Source organism: Emydura macquarii, unplaced genomic scaffold (genome assembly GCF_026122565.2).
Source record: "Emydura macquarii macquarii isolate MOO-44397 ecotype Brisbane River unplaced genomic scaffold, CSIRO-AGI_Emac_v2 contig_1263, whole genome shotgun sequence".
In the NCBI taxonomy this organism is placed as follows: Eukaryota; Metazoa; Chordata; order Testudines; family Chelidae; genus Emydura; species Emydura macquarii.
Window position 1 is genome coordinate 3,987,958 of NW_027131400.1, and position 18,252 is coordinate 4,006,209.

Here is an 18,252-nt window from a genome sequence, read left to right on the forward strand (position 1 = left end):
ATTATGAGAGCCTGAACAAGAGTTTCAATTATTGTTATTTATTATTTGATTATCAAAGTGCCTAGGATCCCCAGTCATTGACTGAACACCATTGTGCTTGGCACTGTATGTACACAGAACAAAAAGAGTTTCTGCCCCAAAGAGCTTGTGTGTATGGATTGGAAAGGTTGTATCTGAGATGTTATGCAGAAAGAATCAGCTAGATTTAAACACAGTCTGGATGTAAGGATCTAGAGCAGGCAAGTTAAGGCTGATGGCCAGGTTATGAGTCAGAGTGACAGGGAGAATAGTGGTGTTGCTAGGGGTTGGCAATACCGTCAAAGGATATAACTAAAAGCATGTGATTAAGCAGTGAGGTGGAGCATACATCTTGCTGTTGCCATGATTTTTGTGATATTTTGTTAACATTTGAGAGGATGACTTGGTGAGCTGTATTAGGGAGGTGGTTCTAAGCATAGAGCACCACATGGAAGAAGCGTGGAGAGAAACCTGGAGAAGACAGAATTATTTTGGTTGGACATATTCCTGTAGGTTTCATTGCGATATCATCTTTAATTAATCCTTTGTTTCTGGAGACTCCAGAACAATCCTGAAGGGTTGGCAACCTTAGGTTACAGAAAAATGGGGCAGTTATCCGTCTGGCTTAAATGAGGGACAGAGCAGAGAAGACTGGGGGCAAGGGGCTCATCTGCACTGGGCAAGTTTTTGAACTGATGCAGCCTGGTGACTGCCACACCCATTAGAGGCATAGGGCAGATGCAGTTTTGGGTGGCCTGGCCCGTTTTTACTGAAGCCACCTGCATCTCTGGAAACTGGCTCCGTCAGGGTGGGTCGAGCTGCCTTCCAGGGAGCAACAGGGCTGCTGCACAATTGGTTTGAGTTGAGCTGGTTTGGGAACTGGTTTAGCAGTCAGCGTGAAGCCAAGGCGAGAGGCGGGGCTGGGATAGATGCAGGGCGGAAAAAGCGGGCCACGGTCTGGACTGCCCGCCTGGGAAGCAACAGGCAGCACCACCAGGGGATGTGGATCCGAACCCACCCACCGCTGAGCCCACAGCTCCCGCGCTCCCCCTCCCCCCGCGCGCGCAGCAGTAGAGTGACAGTTAAAACCGTTGCAGCGCCCACTTTCGAACTGATTCAAACTCAGCAGCGCCGAACAGGACTGCCTGCCTGCCTGCCCCTCCCTTCGCGGGCTCAGCGCGGCGCTTCCTCTCTCATCAACTCCAACCTCCCCCCCTCGCAGCCAAGGAGGATTTCAAGGCTCCCCCGCCCCGCGCGCCCCGATGCCCACCCCCAAGGGGGTTCAGAGGCGCGCGAGGATTGAAAGGGGAGCAGGAAAGCCGCCGCCACCCCAGCCTGCGAGAACAAAGAGCTTTTCCACTCCCCCTCCCCCCCCGCACGTGGGGAGCGAATTCCCCGCCCCCGGCACCGCCTCCAGCCGCTGCTGATTGGCCCAGACGGCCCCTCCGCGGGCATCCAATCGGGGCGGCGCTTGGTTCTCGCCAATGAGCGCGATGCCGATTGGGCCGCCGGGTTTGGCGCTCGGTCCCGGACCCAGAGGGTGACTGAATCCGGCGGCAGAGAGGAGCGGCGCGGGGACCAGGCGGCGGCCGTGGCGGCTGCAGCAGCGCGCGGGGCCCGGCTGGAGGGGGGTGAGTGAGAGAGAGAGTGAACGGACGGACGAGCAGCACCGCGCCGGGGCAGGGAGTGGCTTTTTATAACCGGCGCCCTTTGTACCGGGAGCGGTGGCGGCAGAAGCAGAAGGGGGGGGGGAGCCGTGAGGAAACCCCTCCTCACCTCGGTGGCGGGGCGCGGGCGCCGCGGGAGAGGGGGTGCATGAGGGCGCGGAGCGGCTGCGGCGAGACGCGCTCTGCCGGCCGGTGACAGCTGGAGAGAGACGCGGAGCGTGAAGCGCCCTTTGTCTAAGTTGGCTCTACCCAGCCTGGCGGAGGGTGCCTCCCCCCCACGGACCGACCCGGCTGAGACAAAGGCGGGACTGGAGCCCCGGGCTTGTTGGGGCCGCTTGTGACCCCGAACCAGGGCGGGCTCATGGAGGAGCCCGGTTGTCTCTCGGCCCCCCCCCCCTTGACTTCAGGCGAGTGGCGCGTGCAGGGGCAGTTGGACAGGGGGGCTGTCCCCTCCCCTCCCCTCCCCTTTTACTCCCCCACAAAAGGCGAATGAGTTTAAAACGTCTGATTGAAACATGTAGGAAAATACTTACTTCCCAGAGGAGGAGACGGGGGAAGGGGGGAATTAAAATTGCCCTCCGCAGACGAGGGGCTCCTCCTTGCTACGGGGACAGGTTTGGGCACTTGGGCAGGTCTGATTCAGTCTCATGTGCTCGACTGAGACAGTCTCCCGGAAGCTGATGTTCAGTGCGGGGGACAGTTGAGCCGTCTCTGGGTTGTTCCTTCGCTTGCTGTTGTCTTACGCGAGTTTCTGCTTTTGATTCTCCCCCTTCCCTTTGTATATGAAAATCCAGAGTGCAGGGAGGATGTTAAATGCAAAGGCAGTAGGGTGGCACTGTCACCACTGGCAAACCTACCTGAAGACAACTCGAGTGAACTTCCGAATTACTAAGGACAGTAGTGGGTGCCTGTCTTCTACATCATTGCATGGCATTTCACGAGTTCAGATAGGCTGGAGACTGTGATTCTAGAACAACGTGTGTTGAACATGAGGCATGCTCTTACTAAAAACATGATTTTTATTGAGTCATTTTGATAGCTATAAGGGGGTGTTGGGGAGAGGTGCCTTTTTACTAAAATTATAAGAGCAAAACGGTGACTGGTAAATATGACAAAGTAAGATTAATGTGTGATTTGGTATTATTTTGAAGTGTTCGATATTAACAGTTGCCCACAGTGATTCAGAAGTTACTGGAAGTGAGAAGGAAAAGAGAAGCTGGTAGGTGTGTATATGTAAATTAATGAATAAAGGTGTTTTGGGTTTTGTTCAAGTGGCTTCTCTCTCTTAGTTCTGGAATATCATCCATATTGTTCTGAAACAGAAACAATGTAGAGCTAGAAAGTTGGAGTTCAGATCTCTTCCCTTCTATATCAGAAGTGAAGACATTGGAAGACTTAATTTTTAGATTTGTATTAGTGAAATTAATCTTTTGTGCCACTCCTCTGAATTGTGTTGTATCCAGGGGGAATTTGGCTCTATACAAATCTACAGGGATCAAAAGTATGTAGTGGGAATTCTACTGAATTTCTAAACTGGGATTTCCTTATTTAATTCTAGGATGTAACGCTTGATAGAGCCTGAACTTAATTTGTAAGAGTTAATTAAAAGGCCACTCTTTCTGTTTATCCCAAGTGTCCATATCAAATTGGGAGCCCCTGGAATGTTTATTTGTGGTAACCAGAAAGCATGTTGTGAAGGGTGAGTACTTGTACACATTGTACTGTAAGTACTTTCAATTTGGTCTGTTAAAATTTGAATAGTCAAGACCTGCTGATACCTCATGAGCAACCCTGCAGTATGGCACACTTTTGTGTTTTTATGCCATATTTTAGTGTGGAATGTTGCACGTAAACAGGGTATTTGAATAAAAAGTTCAGCTGTTCTCTGTGGGTTTTTTTTAAATCTTTCACCTAAAGAGACAATCCTCTATTGCTTAGTTGTTGTGAAGATGATTTTGACATCAAATAGTGTCGTATCTTTAAATAATAAGACAAATTCTTAAGAAACATATACTCTTTTTCATGAAAATGTCCCTAGTAATTAAAGGGCAGTGGTAGAAGTTTCTACATAAACTTGTTTTTTTAAAAGCTTTCCATGAGGTGTCAACAATTGTCTTGTGCTAAACTATGCCATATCCAAGATCTTAATTTAGGTCAATAGAAATCTGCAGAATTGGATTTTTCACTGGACTATTAAAATATACCTATTCTCCAGAAAGTGACATTGTGGAATTCCAAATTGTCATTGACTAGCGAATCAAATTTGCTTAGTTTATTTATATGTGTAAATTTTTAACTCAGTACTGTAAGCTGAGGTGGGGAACTTGAAGGTCATGCTGTTTTCTTTCTGCCTCTCACTTGAAGTATTAAAGACTTCAACAGTTAGTTCAACTTATTAATGTTAAGACTAGAAATCAGTTCTCTCCCATAACATTACAGAGCTAATAGGACTAAAATATAGTGCACAATACATCCTTACACTTAGGGATGTATATACTAGGATTTAAAGGTTCTGATTAAAGAGTTCTAACTCTTTAGAGTTAACACTAGAGTTTTAAAACATGTTAGTTAGAACCTTTAAATCCTAGTTTAGTCTAGACAAATTACTCTAAATCCACAGGAAGCAGATCTGTTGAATTTGAAGGTGTTGCCATATTTGGTATTTTTTTTTATCAGACCCTAAGATTTAATTTTGCAAACATCTGAAGCTTTTAGTCTTTCTGGTTGTGAAGATAACCTTCGGAGTAAAAAAATACACTGTTTTAAAGTCTTCATCTAGCCAGACAAACACAGAGGTGTTAACTTTGAAGCCTAATTCTGTTCACTTTAACAATTTTGAAGCAGATTGTACTTGTCTAGTGTGGCTGTACATATCATGTATTGACTTTCCAACAGCTTCAAAAAGCTGCTTCAGGAACTAAGTTATAAGTCTCAAATATTATTTGTATTATGGTAGCACTTAGTAACCCTCATCACAGATCAGGATCCTACTGTGCTAGGCACCGTGCAAACATTGTACAAACTGTCCCTACCCCAAAAAGCTTATAGTATATCATATTTGATAGTGCGCATGTTAAATTTAAGGATTAGGGATAGGGGTTTTTTTAATTAGGTACTGTGGCATTCCCATGGTGTAATTACTACATTATTGTGGATTTTGTTTTTATAAGAATTGTTGTAGTTACAGTAAAGAGGATAATTTAAATAGAGGTTTGGTTGCATGCTACATAAATAGTGTCATGGGACACTTCACTGCCAGTTATAACATATATATGTATATATTCAAATAAAAGAAAATAATGGTTTACAGATAACATTTATAGATAGAATGATTGAGCAGGAGGAAATTGGAAACATCAGAAATAGCCAAGAAGGATTTGAAAAGTTTAAGTTTGCTAGGTTTTCTTTACAGAGCTTTTACTCGCACAGGCAGAAATTTGTTCATCAGCTCTTAGAAGGATGGAACAGGCAGACAGTTTACTAGGTGAGCTCATTTTTAAAGGGCCTCATTAGGCACCAAGGCAGCGTCTGCATGAGAAAACAACTGAAACATTCAGTTTTGCCCTGTGTTCACACTAGCAGTGTTCTAAACAGTTTCATATGCAGTATGCCTGTTCCAGAGGTCCTGGGATAGCTTCCAGAAGTAGTGAGTTCTGGGAGGTTTTGAAAGCCCACCACTTTGCTATGATAGAGCCATGGGGGATTGATTGAGCTATTTGTACTTTTGCCAGCAACCTCTGTTCACCATGCCACTAAACTGTGCAGACAAACAGTGGTTAGGCTTGTTGAAAGCAAGCCTAATCTCCATGGTATTTGGGACCCTTATACATGGTTTTGAACAGTTGCAAAACACTTTGCATCCACACACAAATGTTCTAGGATGACCAAATGATTATTTGAAATGGTGAATTCTAAGATTGACTGGGTCTAAGAGGTAATTCCAAATAGTAGAGGAGAGGAAAAGAAACAGGGGAGATGACAGTAAAAGTAGGATTTACCATCCACTTTGGAAAGAGAGAGGCAACGGGGGGGGGGGGGGGGACCTGATGTGAAAAGTGTTGAATGCATGCAAGAACAGAAAGATGGAGGAGGAGGCAAATTCATGAAAGAAATTGAAGACACTGGTCACAATTTAGCATGTGTTCAGTTGTAAGTATGTGTGTAAGTATTTTCTTGAATTAGAGTTTGAAGGAAACTTCAAACTAGATTTTGAAATATATATTCTGTTTGGCCTCATGGACAGCTGCTGAAGATTTGAGACTGAGGGCACTGTATTCGTGTGAATGGCTTAAGATGAACTGCTGTACTTTGGGCATACTTTAATTTGGACAGTTGAGACTGGAAAGGAGAAAACAGTTTGCGGGGGGAGGTCTAGGCAAGAGGAACTTAACCTATGACTTAGGGCATGTCTACATGGCAATGTAAACCTGGACTTGAGCGTGGGCTCAAGTCTAATCCCCCCTTGGATCCACACACCAATTATGTTAACCGAGGACTCGATCCTAGGGTCCCAGGACCCTGGAGGGTTTGAGCACGTCTTAAACAGGGAGCAATCTTGTTGCATCCAAATAACGAGGTGTCAGATATGGACACAACAGTCATTGAAATGTAGAAATACTTTGGAATTTCAATTACTTGGTTTTTTTTAAGAGACATCATGCATATTTAACATGTGAAATTACCTGATGTATTATTTGTGAGGATACAATATGGTCACAGAAGTCATGGATTCTGTGTTTTTCTGGGACCTTTGTGACTTCTGGGGCAGGACTGAAGCAGCAGCCAGCCCTGGGGCTGCCGCTGACCCGCAGCCGGTCCTGGGGCCACCCAACAGCTGAGCAGCGGGCTGGAGCAGCAGCAAGCTCCAGCAGCTCTGTTTTCCCCCCTCCTCCAGGGTATTTTTAGTAAAAGTCAGGGACAGGTCACAGCTTCCATGTATTTTTGTTTGTTGCCCACAACCTGTCCCTGACTTTTACTAAAAATACCTGTGACAGAGTCTTAACCTTAATTTTGTGTAACTATGCAAGTGAGGTGGCAAAAAGTTCTGTCTACAGTCAGACCTTTAAAGGGTACTATGACTTTTTAAAATCAGAAATAGATGAGTTGATTATTCCCCTTTTTATGTTTACATCTACATCTTCAACCTAGCCCCATTGTTCTATCGATTCCACTTTGTGCTGCCTTTTTCCTTCTCCCATGATTTCTCCTATATTTGGAACAATTTCTATATACCATGCAACTTCCCTCTTCAAAATCTTTCCATAATCTTCAATTCCTCTGTCAAAACTATTTGATATAACTTACAGAAACAAAATTGCTTGTCTCTTAATCTTCATCTTATTTTGTGTAAGCTCTCCTTTCCATTCCATATGTTTTATCTAAGGAGGGGAAGGGCCTGATCTAGAAAACATTTTATGAGACACTCTTAGTCATGTGGGTAGACTTGACTTAATAGTACTCTTTTTATGAAAACTTGCATTATCCTTGGGATAGGGACCTTGTTTTCGTATTTCTTTAAGGCTCTGTATATGCTTTTTGGTACCATACACAAATCTTAGATATGCTTGTAAGCCTGAATTTCAAAAAACAGATTTAATGCTTTTAGCTGTTATGGTCCCCAGGTTCTATGGTGCAGATTATAATTTTTTCTAGTTTCTTCTGTGTGGTAATTTCCTCAAACTAAATGTTGACCAAGTTGTACTTTTGATATATAAGGCTGGTGCATGCTACTAGTGTTGTCAGAGCAGGACAGAATTCACATTTCTTAAGAACATTCTGTTTAACAGTAACCATTGGAAGGGGAGACTCATGAGAACTGAATTTGTTTCTTCATTAATACATCTACATGAAAACTTCTGCATACTTACCATTGAAGACAACGATTGATTTAAAGTGCCATGGAGCAGTGTTCAACTTTCTCCCTTCCTGTAATTGAGACATAATGGACCACGCAGCTTTCCCTCTATTGATAATCTTCTTTTGCAGCTTGAGAAACTGAGCACCTTGAGCAGAGTGGTTTTGTTTTGAATATATATATATATAATATATATATATCTATAATGTGTGTGTGTGTGTGTTTTGTTGTCCCTTGCGGGAAAACAATTTTTCTTCAACTTTTCAACTTCAGCTTTTAACTTACTGTTTGGGGGGTGACTTCTGGAGCTCTGGGGGGAGAATTTAATCCATCAGGTTTATACCTGTAGGGACAGAATACCATGTACACATGTACATGTACCATGAAAATATACCAGATGTATCCATTTGGCTAAAATGTGCAAAATGCCTTGGCCCTAAATCTTAATAGTAATCCATGTATGGATTCCATACATGTGCCAGGCGCCGGAGCTGGAACTGTTTGAAGTAGTCTCTGTCGACCTGCATGCCATGAGTGGTCCACATGGTGCATCTGAGATCTTGTGCGACTATGTGGGTTGACGCCCCCTCAGTTCCCTGTTACTGCCACCTAGCCAGAGTTGGAACACCTCTCCTCTTTGCCTTCGAACTGTGTAGGTAAAGGAGGGAAAAAAAGTTTTTATTGTTCACAGTTGTAGTTAGAACGTAGTTTTTGTAGTAGTCGCGCGGGGGGGGGGGGATAGTTGGTTAGTTAGCGACTGTTACTGGGTTCTACCCGAGGTGCCACATCTGATCTATGCCCCGACAAGTCAGGTTTAAGAATTGTGCTTCTTGCCCATGATCCTTCTCAGTCAGTGACAAACACCAGCGCTGCCTCTATTGCCTGTGTGAGACCCACGTTGTCACTTGATCTCCATCTGCCAGTCATTCCCAGCATGCACCCAAGAGGCCAGAGAGACTCTGGAAACACCTAATGAAGGAGTGTGTGCACTCAGAAGTGGCACCAACAGACCCATCAGAATGCCCGGCTGCACTGGCGGTGCATACATCTCCTGCCAGTCCAACAACAGCGGTACCAATGGCACTGAGTAAGACGCATAAGGCTCATAAGAAGGATAGTCATTGGCACCAGGGTGGAGGCGGGGGGAATCTCTGGTAAGATCTGCCTCCAAACTCAGTGTTATCTCTTCAAGCCGCGACAAGCTGGGTGAGAAATTGCGCGTCGACACAGAGGCGCCAGCTCTGAAGAAGGCCAAAGTGGACCGGAAGACATAACACCTGGACAGACCAGAGCTTGCGGCCACAGCAATGACTGACACACCCCCGATTCCCCAGCCACCATTGACTCCGTCGTGTCTGTCATGCTTGCTGCGCCTGGGACTAAGCACATCCCCGTTAGTGCAGGCAACGATGCAATATGCCAGATAGCAACACTTCAGAACAACTCCAGATTGGACAGCCAAGAAACTCTTCCTAATTGGGAGGAAGGTCTACTCCTCGGCAGGTGTACAATTTACAATTGCCAGCTACGAAGCCATGCTAGTGAAGTATGACTTCAGGTTGTACTCAAAACTGGCAGAGTTTCAAGCCTCCCTGCTGGAGGACAAATAAATTGACTTCAAGTCCTTCATTGATGAGGGCAAGTTGGTGGCCAAGGTCACCCTCCAGGCAGCGGTTGATGCAATGGATATGTCAGTGCGCTCCCTGGCCTTGGGAGTAATGCTCAGATGAGACTCCTGGCTGCAGATGTCAAGATTCCCCATCTGTCTCTTTTTGCTCACAATTGGAGCAAGATTATCACCAACTGATGGTTGCTAGACATCATACAAAAGGGCTATCTGATAGAATTCCACACCTTTTCCCCTCTCCATCCTCCCCAGGCCAGCCGTGCACACCCAGCACAACTGGACCTCCTGCAAAGGGAAGTATGCACCCTCTTTGAAAAAGGAGCCATAGGACTGGTCCCATGTCATTATCAGGGCCATGGCTTTTACTCCCCCTATTTTATCATACCAAATAAAAGGGAGATCTCTGCCCCATCTTGGATCTGTGGGTACTAAATCAATTCATCCACAAATTCCACTTTCGTATGACTACCCTCCCCCAAATCATTTTCCCCCCTCTCCCCTCCCGAGCATTGTTCGCGGCTCTTGATATGAAGGATGCATACTTCCATGTGGACATCCACCTAGCCCACTGCAAATTTCTTTGCGTCATGGTGGGACACTTCTATTACCAATTCTTTTTTGGAATTCCCACTGCCCCTTGAATGTTCACAAAGATTGTGGCTGTGTTGGTGGCACAAATGTGATGTTTGGACCACTCCCTTTTTCCTTACCTGGATGACTGGCTCTTAGTGGCATCATCCCATGACCGCCTTCTCATCACTGTCTGTCTGCATGTTGCAGGAACTCCTACCCAGTTTGGGAGTGTGCATCAATGAGGCGAAGTCTACCCTTGTACCAACCAAAAAACTCATCTGTATAGGCACATACTTGGACTCCAGTGTGGGAAAGGCATTCCTTCCAAAGGACTGTTTTGCCACACTTACCTCCTTGATTACATGGCTACGACACCCCCCACGTACATGAGTCTGCCACTACCTGTCGCTCCTGGGTCACATGGTGGCATGCACTTTGCTTATACCATAAGCACATCTTCATATGAGATGCCTTCACCTATGGCTTCGCTTGGCATACGATCTGCAAAAGGACCGCCTCAATAAATGGGTCCTCCTTCCTCCTCCAGTACTCACTTCCTTCTCTTGATGATGGGACTTGTCTGAGGTCATGATGGGTATCCCCTTCAACCTTCTATCCCCATGTCACTCACCATGGATCCTTCCCTCATAGGCTGGGGTGTCCACATACAGGGCCATATGGTGTAAGGCTTCTGGTCCCCCAAAGAAGCAGAGATGCACATCAATATCTTGGCACTATGTGCGGTCCAGTGTGCGTGTATAGGTGCTTCTTCCCTTCATTTGATCCAGACACGTAAAAATTCTCTCAGACAAAATGACGGCAGTCATATATATATAAACAGAATGGCGACAGATCACTCACTCATCCTCTGTGAAGAAGCAGTACGGCTGTGAAATTGGTGCCTACGGCACCACTTCATACTCCATGCAGCACACATTGGGAACAGACGACACTATGGCAGACAGCCTCAGCTGTTCCTTCCATTGCAGCCACAAGTGGGAATTGCATTATCCCATTATCCGTGCCATATTTCATTGGTGGGGCACATCGTGATGGGATCTCTTCAACACCCGCCAACCACAAACTTCCCCTCTTCTGCTCCAGAGGTGCCATTGGGCAAAGTTTGCAAGGAGATGCTCTCCTTTTTCCTTTGACACGGGACCTACGATACACGTTTTCTCCAATTCTGCTTCTCCCACAAGTATTCCTCAAAGTGAGGCAAGACCGGACAGCCCTCATACTCATAGCCCACTTCTGGCCCAGTCAGTACTGGTTCACGGATCTCTTTCACCTGTCGGTCTGCTCACCAATCTGCCTTCTCCTGAACCTCCTCACGCAGCAACAGGGCCAAATCCACCACCCCACCCCATACCCTAGTCACCTCGTTCTGGTATTTGGATGGGGCTCGTGAATAGACAAAGCGTGCTCCATGCCAGTATGGGGTGTACTTATGCATAGCTGATGCCCTCTTGTCCCAACGCATCTCCTAATGGATAGCCCATTGCATCACGGGCTCTCACAACTCTCAACACCATCAGGCATTACAGCACACTCTACCAGAGCTCAGGCCACCATGTTGGCACTACTCACAGACATCCCATGGCATGACATCTGTTAGGCGGCAACGTGGTCCTCTATCCTCATCCACTTATTATGCCATATCCCAGTCAGCAGCTGAAGATGTGGCAGTCGGCTGTTCAGCCCTGTGAACCCTTACACCTACTGAGCTGTTGCTCCCACCACCAAACTGAATACTGCTCGCTATGCTACCTACCTAGGGAAACCACATAGGGACCAGCACTCGAAGTAAAGGAGGTTACTTACTGTAATTGATGTTTCTTCGAGAGGGATGGTCCGTATCTGGATTCCAATCCTGACATCATCCCCTCTGCTACGCTCAGCCATACAAAACTTCAGCTACACCACGTGGACCGCACACAGGTCGATGGAGACTACTTCAAACAGTTCCGGTGCATGGTGCGTGTGCGCACCCACGTATGGAATCCAGATGGGGCCACACTTCTTGAAGCCGTCATTTCCACTAAGTAACCTACTTTTCGTAATTTTCTGTGAAACATACCAGCAATTAGATAAAATGCTAAATTTAAGACTCAAAACAATACTTTTGGTTGCAGTTTTATTCTTGTTAATTCTGGAGAAAAGCAATGAAACATGGAAGATGAAGGAATTTTGGCAAGGTTTACTCTGTGGCATTAAATAAGTAAACTTTGTGTGTGTTGGATTTCAGGAAATCCAGTGGCCTTAGGTTTATAGAGGGAGGTCTTTCGATGTTTCACAGGAGATTTTGCAGATAGCTACAGGTTCTTCACTATAGAACTTGCTCAGCCTTGCTGTGAAAGCAGGCTGCAGTGAAGATAGGTGTTTGTAAGAGGCTTCTAGGTAAATATTCTGCAGCAAGATTTTTCTTCTTTTTTTATTTTCCAGGGATTAGATTTTGCCTTGTTAGGCTGTATAGTTTGAAGGGTATATTTTGAGGAGCTTGGGGGGTCTATTACATCTCTTGAAATTTCTCACTGTCAGATGGAAGTACTGAAAAGCTTTTCTCTCAAGAATTTAGGAAACTATAAGAGAAAGTTAACAAGTGGCCTCATTAGAGGACAGTTAACTAGAGGACTAAACCAAATCCTGATCTGAAAAAAACAAGAAGTCCAGTGACAATGGGCTAGTGAGAAACCCATGCTCCTTCTCCTCCTCCACAACTGCTGGAAACTGGAAGGTGTTTGAATTCTTACTAAGGTTCTTTTCCTGGCTCATTTTCAGGGGCTCAGTCTTGTATCAGCCTTTTGTAGTGAAGGGGTGCCAGAAACTTTATAGATGACTACAAAGGATTATATTAAGATCGCGTTTGTGTTTTTTGCTCCCTTATAATGTCAGATAGGCCTGAATAAATACTTTGTTTTTGTGCTTTACAAATATTAGGAATGTCAAGTCTGTCTTCCTTGATTTTTCTGGAAGGTCTCAGGAATTTTTATTGTAAGGGGCACTGTATCTTTATCTGCATCCCAGATGTTAAATCAATAAAGTTAAATATTTATTAAAATTATTTCACCATTTCACTAGTTTTCCAACTTAGCCAAGACCCAACTTCCTAATGTAAATGCAAAAAAAAAAAAAAAAAAAGGGGGGGGGGGGGATAAACCTGGTGGTTGGTGGTAGTTTTGGGTTTTTTCTTTTTCTTTGGCAGGTTACCTTTAAATCCTCTTCTGCTTGTTGGAAAGGAGAAAGGATTGTTTCTTGTTCCCTCACCCAGTGATTCTCGTGTGTGTGTGTGTGTGAGAGTCAGACAGACAGACACAATGTTGCTGGAAAGGGGCCTCTACGTTCCTCCTCCCAGCAGTGGTTTTTTATTGCTGTTACCTAACAATGAGTACTCAGCTTTCCTAAGCAACAGAAAAAGTTGATTTACATGAATCTTATAATTTACTTGTCAATGTTCTGTGAAATGGATCATTGGGAGTGGGGGGGAGGGGCATTTTCATTCTTCTGTTTCTAGGGAGAGCTCTGGGCATAAGTAGAGGCACTTGAGCCTGCCTACAGGCTCAGAAGCAGCATTTCATTGGTTTACATTTGGAAGATCTATGCAACCACAAGTAGTAGAAATGTACTGTGCTATAAAGAAAAGATTAGATACAGGAGATATCTGAGCCATAGTTGTTATCTTCAAAAAGTCACGGAAGATGGGAATGTTTCTGGAGGATTAGAAAAGGGCAAATATAGTGCCAAATTATCAAAAGGGAAATCAGGACAATTTGGGAAATTACAGACCTGTCAGCTCAACTTCAGAATCTGGAAAGATAATAGAGCAAATATTTAAGCAATCAATTTGCAAACACCTAGAAGATAATAAGGTGATAAGTAACAACATGGATTTGTCAAGAACAAATCATGTCAAGCCAACCTAATGTCTTTCTTTGACAGGGTAACAAGCCTTGTGGATGAGGGAAAGCAGTAGATGGTGGTGTATCTTGACTTTAGTAAAGGTTTTGATACTGTCTCACATGATCTCATAAACAACCAAGGTGAAGCTACTATAAGATGGGTGCATAACTGTTTGGAAAACCATTCCCAGAGAGTAGTTATCAGTAGTTTGCAGAGATCAGTTCTAAGTCTGGTTCTGTTCAATACTTTCATCATTGATTTAGATAATGGCATAGAGTACACTTATAGAGTTTGCAGACAATACCAAGTTTGGAAGGGTTGCAAGTGCTTTAGAGGATAGGATTAAAATTCAAAATGGTCTGGAGAAATGGTCTGAAGTAAATAGAATGAAATTCAGTAAAGATAAATGCCAAGTACTCCACTTAGGAAGGAACAATCAGTTGCACACATACAAAATTGGAAATGACTGCCTAGGAAATTACTGTGGAAAGGGATCTGGAGGTCATAGTGGATCACAAGCTAAATTTGAGTCAACAGTGTAACACAGTTGCAAAAAAAAAAAAAAAAAAGCAAACATAATTCTGGAATGTATTAGCAGTAGTGTTGTAAACAAGACACAGAGAACATTTCCTCTCTACTCTGTACTCATTAGACCTCAAATGGAGTATTGTGTCCAATTCTGGGAGCCCCATTTCAGGAGATATGCACAAATTGGAGAAAGTCCAGAGAAGAGCAACAAAAATGATTAAAGAAAACATGAACTATGAGGGAAGATTGAAAAAGCTGGAGTTTGTTTTGGAGAAGAGAAGACTGAGGGGGGGAGCATTACAGTTTTAAAGTGCATAAAAGGTTACAAGGAGAAGGGAGAAAAATTGTTCTCCTTAACCTCTTAGTATAGGACAAGAAGCAATGGGCTTAAATTGCCACAAGGACAAATTAGGTTGGACATTAGGAAAAAACTTCCTAACTGTCAGCATAGTTTAGCACTGGAATAAATTGCCTAAAGAGAATGTGGAATATTTGTCATTGTAGATTTTTAAGAGCAGGTTAGACAAATATGAGTCAGGGATGATTATCATACTTAGTCCTGCCTGGAGTGCAGGGGACTGGACTAGAAGACTTCTCGAGGCCCCTTCCAGTTCTGTGATTGTATGAAATTCCATCCTCATGTCAAATCTGGGGTTGTGAGTTGTTTAACAGTTCTTACCTTAACTATTCCTACCCTAACCGCAGACTGTCTGTGCCACTTTTATGGCAACCATCAATCAATAACTTTGGACAGGTGATTTTTAGAGAGAGTACGCAGTGGATAATGCTCTTCAGTTTGTGACCCTTCCAATTCCCTCCTCCACCTTTCAGTGACTCTTTCATGAGGTTATGTTAAAATTAGAAGTTCTCTCTGGGCATGTCTTCATTACTGTGCTAAATTGATGCAGCTGTCATCAGTGCAGCAGCATCGATTTAATGTGTGTAGTGAAGATGTGCTAAGTCGATGAAAGAACATCTCCCATTGACATAGTGTAGTGTGGACATCTTTTCAAGTTGATCTAAGGCACGTCGATTTAGTTATGTTACTTATGTACCTTAACTAGTGTATTTTAGATCGACTTAGCACAGGAGTGAAGATGTGCCCTCTGTTTTTACAAGCACGTGCCACAAAGGAAGTACTGAGTCGTTTCAGGGGGAAATGATTTTATTCTAAGTATTTTCTTATTCCAACAAAAGACGGAGGTCCATATTGGTCCTCAGGAAGCTGAATTCATTTATAGAATAGTTTTTGATTCCACAAGCTGTCCATAAAATATTATTTCTCTTATTTCTATATCTCTGCTACATCCTGTGTGCCGACAATAGTGTGGAGGAGAAGGAAGTGTCTCCACGGGATGGGGAGTGATCTCAATTGGTGTTATGAGACCTTTTCTTCAGCACACTCAATGGAGAGCAGCTTCTCTGCCTTTTTGGCCAGCTGCAGAGCATGAGATGATTCCTCCATCTGTTCCATACTGTTCAGGTAGTATATCAGGAAGCAGCCATCTCTTTCTGTGCTGAGCTCTCCCTTGGTCCATGACTTTGCCAGGGCTATTGCATTCACAGCCTCCCTGTGTGGATGGACTGCTGAATCTTCAGATTTGTCAGCACCACATCCTGATATTCCCCTTTAGCAGACTGTAGATGAGGCTGGTGCTGGGCTCGGCACAAGGGATCTCCTGGGCACAGCTGCATTACCATGATGAAACTCCCCACCCCCATACATTGGCACTGCTACTGATTTCGATACTGATGCTGCTCCCAGCACTGGAGACAACTGAGGCATACTTAGTTCTGGCTGTGCTGTTTTTACCTTTGCTTCACCAGTCCCTCCCTTATTTTGGACGACAAATGAGTTGGACTAGTTGCTTACACCCTCGGGGCTGGCTCCACCCTGGTCCCTGGAAACCTGAGACTTGTTGGGATCCTCCTCCCGCTCTCCATCACCTGGGCCACATCAGTGCTGTTTATAGAGCAACATGGGTATAGAGATTGGCACTTTTCTCGCAGTCGGGACAAGGGTCCCTAGCCTGTCCTCCTATGGTCTACCCTTATACCAAGTAGCTTCCATAGAACCCATTGGACGTTCCTCTGTTGCGGAGGTCGTGCTCTTCATCTCACTCCCATGCACAATCAGGCATGGTCATCAACCCACTGCAAGTTCAGGCACCAGTTGACCTTCCCTTTGTGGAGCCTCTGGCATTGTCTTGTCCCGGTCTGCCAGCTCAGGAATGGGATCTGTTCCTGGCATATATAACTGCTTCTTCATTGTCCCTCGACGATTCAGCGGTGCCCAGCTCTTCCTCCCCTTCAATGCCTGAGTACTTCTAGGCCTACTAGGACCTTTTACATGTGGCTGCTTCCCTGGGTATCCAGGTTGAGATCCTGCAAGAAAATACCCATAAATTGCTGGATATCCTGCTGCAGTCTGCCACAGAGAGAGTGGCCCTTTCCATTAATGATGTGCTCCTGGAGTCCACAGAGGTGGACTCTGGAGCATGTCTGCTTCAGTGTTGTCCATGGCAAAGTATTTAGAGAAAAGATACTTTGTGCTGCTGAAGGGATTTGATGGTTTTTACTCCAACCCGCCCCCTAATTCACTGATTGTAACTGCAGTGAACAACAGAGCTTGGCAGGGCAGATTTAAATCTACTTATAAGGGCAAGGTTTCTAAGAGGATTGATGGAAATGTGTGGAAATATCTATAATAATATAAATAATAGGTGGAAATATCTATCCCTCCTCTTCCCTGCAAATGCAGATTGTGAACCAGCAGGCACTGTTGTCCAAATACAATTTTGTGAATTGGATGACTGTCAAAATTTACAGATCAGCTGCTTGAAAACCTCCAGGGAGAAATTTCAGGCATTTATTGCTGAGGGCTGTGTTTTAGCCAGGAAGTAGCCACAGTCAATGCTAGGCACTTTGGCCAGAGTGATGGCCTCAGTAGTGACTGTAAGAAGGCTGTTCTGGATGCAAAATTCAAGCATTGCTCCTGATGTGCAGCAGGTTATAGAGGACTTGCTCTCTAATGGTCAGATGCACTTTTCGGACAAAACTTTGCACTCTTCAGGGAGTCTAGGGCAACCCTACATTCTTTGGGAGTGTAAACACCAGCAATGCAAAGGCACCATTATGGCAGTCAGCAGCAGCAGTACCACTCACGGTGATCCTTTGGGCAATCTTTCCCTCCCCTGAGACAGCGGGACTACCTCAGAAAGGGGCATAGGTCCCAGAGGCAGAGACATTTGGGTTCTGGATTCAATGAGTTGTCATGCCTTTCCTCAGCACCTCCCAAGTGCCCATTTTGACTTGTCTGTCCAGAGCAGCAGTCCAGTCATGGCTACCATTACCACATCCCTTCCATATTGGGACAGGCTAGCTCACTCTCATAATGTTTGGGACTCTATTACCACTAGCAGCTGGTCCTAAGCACCATCAGATTGGGCTTTACTGACCAGTTCCTCTCTGTCCTCCTTCATGGACCCCTCTCACAAGATACTTCTCAAGCTGATCCCGTCTTTACTGGGTTTGGGGAGCAGGTTCCTCCGGGGTACTGGTGTCAAGGTTTTTATTCCCAGTACTTTCTGGATCCCAAAGCCAAAGGAGGGGTGAGGCCTATTCTCGATCTCAGTAGCTTCAACAAAGGTGTCAGATAGGGCGATCGTTCAGAACCCCACATATCAGTTATCTTTCCCTCGTTGACTCAGAACAACTGTTGCTGCTCTGGACCTTCAGGATACTTATTTTCATGTGGCAATTCTCCTGAGCCACAGAAGATTTCTTTGGTTCATCATGGTGACTTTCAGTTTTCAGTACACGGTCTTTCCTTTCAGTCTGTCTTCTATCCCACCCCTGATTTTTACCAAATTATGTGTTTGTAGTGATGGCATACCTCAGGAAGAAGGGAATCCATGTCTTCCCATATCTGGATGATTGGTTACTAAAGGAGAGGTCTGGAGAAGAAGCTCTTCTTACACTGTGCTTATTCCACTGTCTGGGTCTCATCCTAAACACTGGGAAGTCAACATTGGTCCCCACTCAAAAAATCGAGTTTGTTGGGGCACTAATAGACTCTACGCACT

General features: G+C 44.8%; 1 protein-coding gene across 5 annotated transcripts in view; it reads left to right on the plus strand.

The window, feature by feature from the left end:
- The first annotated feature begins 1,494 nt into the window (after positions 1-1,494).
- EZH2 (enhancer of zeste 2 polycomb repressive complex 2 subunit) overlaps positions 1,495-18,252 on the plus strand; it is a 70,285-nt gene continuing 53,527 nt past the window's right edge. The window contains exons 1-2 of one of the 5 annotated variants that reach the window (XM_067550344.1): positions 1,513-1,649; positions 3,319-3,384. In XM_067550344.1, coding sequence (XP_067406445.1) covers positions 3,347-3,384 — 38 coding nt within the window. In that variant the 5' untranslated portion in view covers positions 1,513-1,649; positions 3,319-3,346. Of the gene's footprint in view, positions 1,650-3,318; positions 3,385-18,252 lie in introns of all 5 variants that reach the window. The other 4 variants (XM_067550345.1, XM_067550340.1, XM_067550342.1 and 1 more) reach the window with 4 other exon arrangements.